At 35.0% G+C, this 11,577-nt stretch overlaps 1 protein-coding gene across 1 annotated transcript; it reads right to left on the minus strand.

Moving 5' to 3' along the window:
• Positions 1-2,258: 2,258 nt before the first annotated feature.
• Positions 2,259-4,266, minus strand: LOC110028731 (cytochrome P450 71A1-like). The gene is made up of 2 exons (XM_020730697.1): positions 3,263-4,266; positions 2,259-3,051 (listed from the first exon to the last, which is right to left on the minus strand). The coding sequence occupies exons 1-2, from the start codon at positions 4,154-4,156 to the stop codon at positions 2,437-2,439; spliced, it is 1,509 nt and encodes a 502-aa protein (XP_020586356.1). The 5' UTR covers positions 4,157-4,266; the 3' UTR covers positions 2,259-2,436.
• Between the last annotated feature and the right edge of the window lie 7,311 nt (positions 4,267-11,577).

An 11,577-nucleotide genomic window follows, 5' to 3' on the forward strand; every position in this document is an offset into this window, starting at 1 on the left:
TGGAAGTAAAGAGGAAAGTGAGTCTGGGGCACCCATTCCTATTGTTCCACAGGCAGATGTTAAAGAACCGCAAAGTTATGAATAAATCTTGCATGATGAAAGTTCGAGCAAGTGGGAGCTGGCAGAACTTCCACTAGGGAAAAAGACATTGCACAACAAATAGGTGTACAAGGTGAAGACTGAGTGTCATGTCAGTAAGAGGTACAATACTAGATATGTTGAAAAAGACTTTCAGCAGAGGCAGGATGTTGCCCATGCAGTGGGAGTTGTAAGAAGAGACAAGAGTGACCCACGAAATAGTTTGGAGGTGCAAAGTTATGTGAAGCTTGCTGATATATTAAATGAGGGTGTTACTTTTGAGAAAATGAAGTTGTGCACAGCTTCAGTTGGTCTTCTAGAGTAAAAACAGAGGATTTGAGTCACAGAGGTGGAAGATTCAAGTTGGAGGATTCAAGGTGGAGGATACATGTTGAAGAAAAAGACGACAGCGCTAGTGGAAGATATCAGTTTGAGGAAGGAGATGTTGCAGCCTGTTTACCGGTCTCCAAGTGAGAGAATTGTTAGAAACGGTGGAGCCTGGTCCACTATGCTTGGGTTGTTACTTTGCTTTGGAGAGTCACACCTCTTCACAAATAACTACTCCCGCTTTCCTCTTTTGCGAAGTGAAACATCTCTTCGCTCCCTCCTATTCGTGATAAGAGCTTCAGATGGCTCTCCTTGGGTTTTGTAGTCACGCTTTGAGTTCTTCAGTTTCCTCGGGATAGAGGAAGATTTCCTCGTAGCAGAAGAAGAGAAGCGCAAGCGGTAGTTTCTTGCAATAGAAGGAAGAAGAAAGAAGAAGAAGAAGATTGTTCTCCCTAGGCTTCTTCTTGGTGGCTTGTGGCATAAGAGAAATTGAGTTTATTTCTCTTGTAAGTTTGTCTTCTTCGGTATATCTCGGTATAGAGTTTTCTTCGGTGTATCTCGATGTAGAGAGAGAAGAAGAGAGAGAGCAATGAAGAGTAAAAGATTCCTCTTGTAAGTCGAGATGATCGACTGGTGTAAATTCTTCAAGTAGTAAAATCCTATGCAACACCGTGGAAGTAGGCAATTTGTCGAACCACGTAAATTTGTGTTCCGCTGTGCTGTTCTTTTCTGGTGTGATTTTTCTCGTTCTATTTTTCACTTCGTCGATCGTTCTCCTGTTTGATTTATTTTTGATTTATATATAATATATATACCACATCAACTGGTATATCTAGATCCCGCAAAAACAACACATTTGACATTTACATATATCTTGAAAGTGAAAATCATGGATATGAAAACCGCACAAGACCATAAACCAATAGAAGAAGAGATTCAGGGTTCAAAGGTTGAACCACAAGTTCAATCGATGACCTAAAAAATCAAATATATTTAAAAATGACAATAATAAGATTTACATTCCACTCAAATATCTAACACTAAAAATTCAATTTTAGCATATATCGTTTTATCTTTGCATAAAAACATTTATTTCATTTTATAAAAATAGAATAGTGATAGTTTTAATGTGATATTGATGACTTTGGTGGCATAAATGTAAAAACAGAGCTAAGGTGTTAGATATGTAAATAAATAAGATTGGGTGGTATGTATGTAAATTGAATTTTTTGATGTGATATGACTGATTTGAATAGTATAAATATAAAAAAAAAAATAGAGATTAGGTGTTAGATATGAAAATTACATAAAATAGGGTGGTATGTGTGCAAATGCCCAATTTTTTACCTAAAATTGGATGGCATGCATGTAAATTGAATCTCTTCGAAATTTTTTCTTTAATCCCACATCACAAAACAAATAATTGTTTTTACTATTTAAATTAAAATAAAATTAGCAAGATTTAATCACACGAGCCGAATGGTTCCCCCGAATGGTTCCTTAGGGTTGGAGCCAAAAGGTTTAAACCAACTGGTTCGGAAATGGTTCCTTAGATTGTACTATATAAGAGTGATTTTTAATGCTATCTAAAATCAGATATGTGGCCGGTCGAACCAACCGGTTGGTTCGGATACTCTTTATATGCCGTGATGCATTATTTTTAGATATAAAAAATGTGACATTAAATAGAACACATATCCTATGATAACTTTCACTTTAAATTCCTTCAGGAGTGAAAACAAACACTCCCCATATTTAGTCCTTTTAATTTGTTAGTTTTGTCGAAAGCCAGACATAAACAAACCAAACATTTAAACCTTAAAACATGTTGCGCAACAGGTTCTCTAGCTCTGTAATAGGTGCTTTCTTTATTTTCATCAAAAGGCAAACAAAAGGAACACTTCTTATTCTCTCCGAACCGTTCATTATACATTCATTTGAAATGACATCATAGGTTCCGGCTGTCATCAATACCTTGCTTTACATGAAATGCTAAAGTCGTGGGGCTTAGACATGATGACTGGTAAATTTTCAAGTATGTTTTATTGCTATTGGAACCAATTCAAGCTTTTCTTTTCTTACAGATGTTATTCCTTCCCCCTCGAGCATGTCCATGCCATCACAAGAGTTGCCGCTCGGTAGTTCCCAATTGAAGCGGTGCAAGAGATTTGCCAAAGCAAGCTCAACAATGGCGACTGCAAACTGCATTCCAGGGCAAATTCTGCGACCAGAGCCAAATGGTATGTAGTGAAAATCATTACCTTTATAGTCCACCGCACTGCCCAGGAATCTCTCAGGTTTAAACTCTTGTGCTTCTTTCCAGTAAACATCATCTCTTCCAATAGCCCATGCATTGATAAGGACTTTGGTTCCCTTAGAAATGTGATATTTTTGTATTTGACAGTCTTGCAATGACTCCCGAGGGAGAAGTAATGGAACAGGCGGATGCAGACGAAGAACTTCTTTTATGACAGCCCTCATGTAGTCCAGTTTATCCAAGTCTTTCTCCTCGACTATTTCCTTTCCATGAGCTGTTTCTCTCACTTCATTTTGTACCTTTTTCATTACATCTGGATTTCGAATGAGCTCAGCCATGCTCCAATCAAGAGTGGCGAAGGATGTGTCAGTTCCTCCAGCAATCATATCCTTTCAGAGTATAAAATACAAGCATTTCATTTTTAAGATTAACAGAAAACATTACTGTTTGAGTTCTTTAGAAATTGAATCTACTCTGGTACTACAAGAGAAGCATTTAATAGAAAAGTTAAAATAAGCGGCAACCTTTATCTAATGACAATAAGTTAAGCAGAAATTTGAAGTTTTCTACCATTAGCAATTGCATGTTAAGAATACATACCAACAAAATTGCCTTTATATGTTCATTTGTGAGGACAAACTCCATGCTTGAATTTTTCTGTAGCTGGAGCATCACATTAATTAAATTAGTATTGCTCGTGATCTCTCCGTCATTGAATCGAACAATATGATCCTGAATAAAGTCTCCAAGAAGAATATCCCATTTCTCAAATTGTCGTCTAAGCTTCCCTTCCAATCCCATGAGCACATCCAACCATCTCAAACCAGGGAAATAGTCCTCGAGGAACACTTCACCAAACAAAACAGTACTCTCACGAATAAACTCGCAAAGATGTTCTCTCTTCTCTTGGCTTAACGATGACCCGAAAAGAGATTTAAAAATGACGTTGCATGTAAATGAATTCAGGATCTCGGACATGCATACAACTCCCTTATTGGTCGAAGCTATCCGAGAAATTCTTTCCATCATTAAAGACACCTCCTCCATACGGACTAGACTGAAGGACTTTATCATTTTTAAGCTAAGGAGGTTGGTTACACAGACCTTCTTCATCTGTCTCCAATATTCTCCATAAGGGGCAAAGGCAATATCATTATTGTTGTAAAACAACATCCTTGATGCTTTAAGTGAAGGCCGGCTTGCAAATATGAGATCATGTTTTCTGACGATCTTTTGAGCAACAGAAGGTGATGAGACTATAAGAGTGGGGACGCTGCCTAGCTGTAGAAGCATGAGGGGCCCATGCTTCTTTGAAAGCTTGAAGAGCGAGCGGTGAGGTAACAAGCCCATTTGATGGAGATTGCCGATAAAAGGAAGCTTGCGAGGTGAAGGAAGCAGAGGTGTTTTTTTTGAGATTGATTTCCCTTTACTTCTTTCTACCAGCAGGGATAACAGAGGAATAAGGACAAGCGCGGCAAGCAGCATTGAATCCATTAGGAGCTTGTTTAGTACAAAGGAGGATAGAAAGTTCAAAAAAATTATGAGAAATATATTGTCTTTGCTGTGGGGCAACTTGTTTTGGTCATGCAGAAGGGATAATGTTAATCGTATGGTAGTAGTTTTCTGTACCGATAAGGCTCCTTCTGTCGATTGATAAATAAATGACTGCTGCTAACAAAAAGCCAGTTCTATTGTTGTCCAAGTTGCCATGGCGACAATGATATTGGAACCAACAGATTTTTCTTTCTTTCCATTCATAAACAAATGACTGCTGCTAACAAAAATCCAGTTCTATTGTTGTCCAAGTTGCCATGGCGACAATGATATTGGAACCGACAGATTCTTCTTGCTCGATATAATATCACCCCCCCATCGAGTAATTGGAGTATGAAGTATTGAAACACAAGCACATACGAAGTCCAACACGGCAGCTTTGGGCTCAAGTTCTTCCAACAATTGTTAATCTTCATCTACATCCGTTATTGCCATTGGACTCTCCATTTTAGCATCGAGTAATTAGACAGATTATTGCTCTGCTCTGACTGCACCAAAATTCAACAACAACAACAACAACAACAACAACAACAACAACAACAACAACAACAACAACAACAACAACAACAACAACAACAACAACAACAACAACAAAGCCTTAATCCCACTATGTGGGGTCGGCTACATGAATCCTTTTTCTCCATTGCGTCCTATTTAGTATCATATTTTCATTTAGTTCTAGTAAATTAAGATCATTTTTAATACAATAAGCCCAAGTCTTCCTAGGTCTACCTCTGCTTTTCTTAACACAAGTCGAATTTAAAACATCTACTCTCCTAATCGGATCATCTAATGGTCGACGTTTAATATGACCAAACCATCTAAGACGACTTTATTCTATCCATAACTACTATTATATATAAATTGCACCCCAAACTTTTATGTAAAATTACACTACAAAACTTGCAAAAATAATTTATTTCCTTCAAAAAGTTCAAAAAGAAAACTACTTGTGATTTAGTAGCTCAACCTTTCTATTCTTATTGTCCATATTTTTAGTCTATCTAATTTGTGCTTCAAGTATATCATTCATCTTTTCAGTTTAAAATTAAAACCACTTCCACTGAATGGAATGCATATGATATCTTTAGAAATTTAAGAATTCAAATGAATCTGATATAATCCTGAGCTTCGTAAGAGAAAAAGATTAGCAGAAGGATGCAAGATAAACCAAGAAAACATAAGAAATCACTTCTCAATGTATGAATTTCATTCTAAAGAGATGAAACATAAAGCAACCCTTTCATAAACAGAGACTAAAAAGAGCAAATTAATCTCTCTAGCTCAAGTTTCTTCTCAGAATAAAAAACTCAACAAATAATATCAAGTGTTTAAACGTGGACAAAATCAGAGAAAATTCAAGGGCATCTAAATGTAATCCAACAGAAATAGGAAAATATTTTGTCAATCCTCCTTCAGTTTGAACACAAGTAACAGCTCTAGTATACATATCTTTAATGACTTGAATATAAGTCATATGAACACATTTCTTCTCGAGAACTCTCCAAAGGATATCTCTTGGAACCTTATCGTAAGCTTTTTCTAAATCAATAAAAATCAAATGTAGATTCTCCTTATTATCTCTGAACTTCTCCATCAAACCTCTCAATAAATGTATAGCTTCCATAGTAAACCTGCCAGGCATAAATCCAAATTGACTGCACCAAAATTCAAACGGTAAAAATATACAATGAAAAATTAAGTTTTTAATATTGAAAATACTTTATATTATATAGTATAAAAATACAACACATCATAACCCCACACAAGTTTCCAAAGGAGTTTTACATATGCTTTTCTATTTAAAGGGCACCAGTAATCTATAATTTCATGATATGGGATTAAAAGGTATACTATCACAAAACCTTCCCAACAAAGCTTTAGTTTAAATGCATTTACATACATGCCACTCAATTTCTATGTATTTACAAATAAGACACTTAAATTCTATTTTTTGTTAAGTTTGCTACCACCCAAAATCATTCAAATTATATGAAAAATATCACTATTTTATTTTAAAAAAAAAGTAAAATATACTTTTTTATGCATTGGTAAGTGACATGTATTATAAAATAAAAGTTTAGGTGTTAAAAAAGTAAATACATTAGAATTGAATGGTATGTACTTAAATTATTCTAAATAGCATAAAAATAAGAAAATGACTAGCTCAAAGTCTTTTTTGTAGCATGGGCATTTAAACAAATTCATAAATCAAATATATTAGGTTTAAAACTATGAAATTATTTTCATGTTATAATGTAAATGATTATAATATTGATAATACATGATGATTCAAGAATTTTAAAGTATATTCTTTTTTATCTTTTTTACTAGCATATTTTTATCAATTGTAGATTAAAAATTAAAAGAAAAGTACAATAGTCAATAGTAATTTCATGTCTAGATAAACAAATTGATGTTATTTTGATATTATTAATTTATGCCCCTATTGAAAATTTTTTTTTGGCTCTGCCTCCTACTTTAAGGACGTAGGGCTTGCTCTGGTCACCCTTGCTTTGCCTCGTGTCTCGCTCGCCTCTCTAGCATGCCTGCTTATGACTCACTCTGCATAGTTTCTATTTTCCTCGCTTCTATGTTCCGAAGCTCTGCTCAACCTTTCTGGCACGCCGACACACTGAATTCTTTTTATTGCTATAAAACTTATAATGATTTATTTTTTTATTATTTTTTACTGATTTTTTATTGGATTAACATATCAAAATTTTAGCATTTTTAAACTCTTATGAGGTTATTAAGTGATTTCAAACAAGCGGCAAAAGTATATATTTTGCTATTTAAATAATAAAATATGACTGGCATTACCTCAACCCGGTTACACCCGTGGTTACACTAAACTCTTGTTTGACTCTTTTTTTTACTGGTTTGAGCTTGAGCTCAAGTCATACCCAAAGTTCAAGTTCAGATCATGAGTTGGTTTGTTAGCTCAAGCTAAAGAAGTTGTTGATGGGAAAGTTTAAAAAAAAAAAAAAATTGCAGTAGTTGCAGTAGGTGCTAATGTAAAAAAAATTGCAGTAGGTGCTAATGTATGAGGGCATCAATGTCAAGAGCTTACCAGACAAGGCATTAACATGACCAACAAAGACGGCTCATCAGAGAAGAAATGAAAGCTAGCAAATGATTATTGAAGATTAAAGAATTTTTCATATTTAATATAATATTAAATGAAGAAAAAAATAATGCATTTGTTGAATCCTGATTTGTACTTGAATCACACACCAAGGAATAGAGCATAAAAATGGAGGGAGAGAGGGAGAGAAGTGAACAATAATATGTCTTGTCTTATTCATGAAATAATATATATATTTATAAGGGAGATGGTACAATATGAAGATATCACATTTTTGTCCCTATTTTAATGGGTTTGTATAGAGTATTCTCAATACTTTACATACACAAGTGTATCGCTCTGCTGCTCTCTGGCTCAGTCGGCCGAACATGTTTGTCTTCTGCTCGGTATAGCTGGTTTGGTTAGCATGGCTGAGCCGACATTGTCAGTAAACTAAGCTTGATTGACTTTAAATAGGTAGGACATGTTCAATCAGCTGGGCTTTGTCGATCTATTGATCTAGTCCAGTTGTATACCCTCTATCAATGATAGGGAACTCTTGTCGGCAAAGTAATGCTGGTCTATTGAGCATATGTTGAATCACCGTAACTTGATAGGTAGCTTGCTTTCCAACGACGAGAGCCTGAGGGATGATTATAAAACTTATTGTTGCATTATTAATTCTTAATCTTTGATGAGATGCCTTGAGGGCATCCGTGACATCGAGGGACTGGATCTTTCCTCAAATCGAATCAGATGGCATGTAATCGATTGTATTGAATCATCTTTTTTGTAGTGGTTTTCTTTTATGTCTTTTGTCTTGTTACAGGTCAAACGGCTTGGATTCAAGTCATTCGATGGTCCTCATGACTTGGTCGGTTTTGGTCTTGCTTGCTTTCACTAGGTTAGCTATATCTGGTCGGATAAGTGGTTCTCTTCTATCTGCGGGCCCTCCTGATCTTCTATTGATGAGCCCTCATTTGTCAATTTTCTTTCTTCTTACCCGTTAAATCTCATCAGGATTAACACTGACACATTTTTTATGTGCAACATTTAAATAGAGTAATTATTTAATATTTTCTTAAAAAACATCAAGATGGCAGTTTAATAAAGGATTTTCTGAAACTGATTATCTCCGGTCCCCAAAATTTTTTGCATGCTACCAAAAGTCATTATCGACCACCATCAACAATGAATACAACCAGCTACGGCCATTATAGTCACCAATTATAACTGATGCAACCAACTTCTATCTTTTTAGCCACAAATTAAATTTTTTGTTACCAAATTATGACTATTATGGCCAAACGTTATTATAAAGCTATGATCATCACTTTTTGTAATCCAATCTTCCCTGATACTGATGAGAGTTAAGCTCTGCACTCCATATTACATAAACGATTATTTTAACTGGGTTAAGCCCCGTAATTTTTTTTTCTCTTTCTACGTTTTTTTGTCAGAGAAAAATCTTAGTGTCTCTTCTTATGATTTTTATTTCATTTTTGTGTGTTGAATCTTTAGGCAACACTAAAACATTAAATTATCACCCTAATGCAATAATTTTTTTTATCACCCAACAATGATTAAAAGAAAATTTGAAAAATAAATCAATCTAACTAATTAATATAGTTAAGTACTGATTTTGAGACCAATTTATATTATATGATGCATGTCATAATAGTTTAAGGCCCATTTGGGGCAGCCTATAAGTGCGGGGGTGTTTTTAAAAACACTACGGTACCGTTTGGATCGCTCATTTTACATGCTTATCCGAAAATGCGGTTGCATTTTAGCACTAAACGCAAGTCATGGGTCGAACCCCGCGGTCGACCCGCAGGCCGCGTTTTAGGATAAGCTATTTTTTCTGAAACGACAAGTTGCCCCAAACGCACCCTAGTCTCATTGGCTGTAGAGTTATTGATTAAAATATCAATTTAAAAATAAATACTAATTAATTAAATAATTGCTAATTTTTTTAGTGAAATATAATAAAAAAATAGAAAAATAGTCTTAGAAATTATGAATTAGCTTTAAGAAAATATTAGATGTTGTTAATGAGGCTAATAGCAACTGATTTTTTATTTAAAATAATAAATGTTCCGATCTAATTATATAATAATTAACTAAACAAATTAGTTTAATGAGTAGAACAATAAAAATACTGCATCGTAGTACTTTAACTATTTGTACATTAATTAACTTAAAAAAAACACTTCGCTTATTAAATAGGTACAAGTTGCTATATAGAATTTTAGATGATCTTTTGGAATAAATAAATAAACTAAAATTTCAAAAAATACATGATATTAAATTTAAATTAAATTTATAATAGAAACATAGGGTGCGTGCGTTTAGGGCGGCGGTGCGATGTCGTACTGTAGTTTTTCATGTTTGGTAAAAAAAATTTATGTCTGCATTCTTAAAAAATTACAATTAAAAGCTGTGTTTTCCCACAATATATGATTATCTACGGTGGTTGTTAGAAAACTACGATATGTCTTTTTCAAAAAAAAAAAAAAAAACTAGTCTCTCAGCCTCCTCTAATATTGAATTTTGAAGTAGTGTGTTCGGTATTCCTAATCATTGATGTCTTCCCTATGAAACAAATTCAGATCTCGTCCTGGTCCCTCTTTCGACTCTCCAGATTGCAATCAAAGATAAACTTCCCATGGGTTCCATCATCCATCTCTGCTAACCTCTATTGCAAATGACAGATTTCCCGTTGTATTTCATCCCTAGTGGGGCCTGGCATGTATTTCCTCCGGGGCACGGTTGAAAATTTGGAACTTATAAGAGAAAAGGGAAAAAAAAAGAAAAAAAGAAAGAAAGAGAAAGAATAAAGAAAAAGTAAAGAGGGGAGGGAAAAAAGAAAAGAAAGATAGAAGAAATAAAAAAAATAAATTTTGACGGACTCTAAAAAAATCCTATGATTAGACTAGGATTAGACTAGCTCAAATAGCAAATAATATCAGAGTTAACCCAAGTCAAGCCCGGACAACAAATTTTATTGTTGAATTCAAAGTACTACAAGGAATCCTCAGCATAAAACAATAAAAATATGTAAACAACACACAACAATGACCGCGCTAAAAAATAACAGAAGGAACAAGACAAAACACAAAAATAACTCTCTAGAGGAGATTGACGGGCCCAGAAGGGAGAGATGGAAGCGGAGGTCATGCTAGAAGGTGGTTAACGACTTGATGTTGTGGGACTGTATGATGGACTACTAAGGGAGGCTTGCTGGAAGGAGGCTGGCAACAAGCAGTGGCAGCACGCGTAGAAGGGAAAAGGGATAAATATCTCCCAAAGATTGAGTTATAGCTGGAGTACCCCCTCAAATCTTTGGAGATGATCACTGCTTCGAGCTAGATACAGACTGAGCACCTCTTTGCCAGCAGATATAACCCTAGAAGAGAAAACAACCCCAACAGTTGGCTTGTACAGAAATCTAAAAATCTGGAAAAAAAACTAAACCCTAAGACAACGTACTTATAATAAGTAGTAGTAGTTCGAACATGAAGGCATTAGAATAGAAGGAGAATAAAATTAGAAAGGGAATAAAGAAGGTAGAGGATCAATTAGAAAAAAGGAAGAGCAGTATTGTAGCAGCTACAATGTCACATCCAGATAAGTTCTTGCGTTTAAGAGTTTCCAAAATTATGATATTTCGTTCAATGAAAAAAGAAATCAATGTAACAATTTCGATGAATTTGGAATTCACCGTGTAGTTCAAAACTAGTTATTATGCATTCGTTAGAATTGGGCTATTTCCAAACACAAAAAATGCACTCTCTTTGTCGTTGCCCCGCCACTATAAGCGGTCTTCGCCAACTACTTTTGAAAGTCTCCACCTACTACTTCCAGGGGTCTTCGTTAGTTGTTGCCAGCAAGCCGCCTGCCACATGCAGATAGAGGTCGTCTTCCCGCTGCCCGCCACTTACCACTTGCTGCCACCGACCGCTCGTCTATGTGGCGACCACCATATGCATGAAATCACTCGATGCAAACGTCACAACCATCAATTGCTGCCATCACTATCACCATACATATTTTACATAAAAATATAAATTCTTGTATTTACATTTCAGAAAACCAAATAATATCAAAGAATTCCAAAAACATAAAATTCCAACTACATTATGTTACTTTCAAGTTGTATTTATTTTTTAGCAAACTAAACAGTTGGAAAAAAAAATGTGGATTTCAGGTGAAATTATTGCGTCCGCCAACCGCACGTAAAGATGTGTGCGATGGACCAATAAAAACTCCCCTTTTATCAATATATATATAT

Source organism: Phalaenopsis equestris, unplaced genomic scaffold (assembly GCF_001263595.1).
Source record: "Phalaenopsis equestris unplaced genomic scaffold, ASM126359v1 Scaffold000522, whole genome shotgun sequence".
Classification (NCBI taxonomy): Eukaryota; Viridiplantae; Streptophyta; class Magnoliopsida; order Asparagales; family Orchidaceae; genus Phalaenopsis; species Phalaenopsis equestris.

What these genes read in the sequence shown, in the direction of transcription:
- LOC110028731 (XM_020730697.1), bottom strand. Translation starts at nt 4,156, where the DNA reads ATGGATTCAATGCTGCTTGCCGCGCTTGTCCTTATTCCTCTGTTATCC. An exon ending in ATATAAAGGCAATTTTGTTG is followed by an intron (nt 3,052 to 3,262) that starts GTATGTATTCTT and finishes ATACTCTGAAAG; the next exon opens with GATATGATTGCTGGAGGAAC.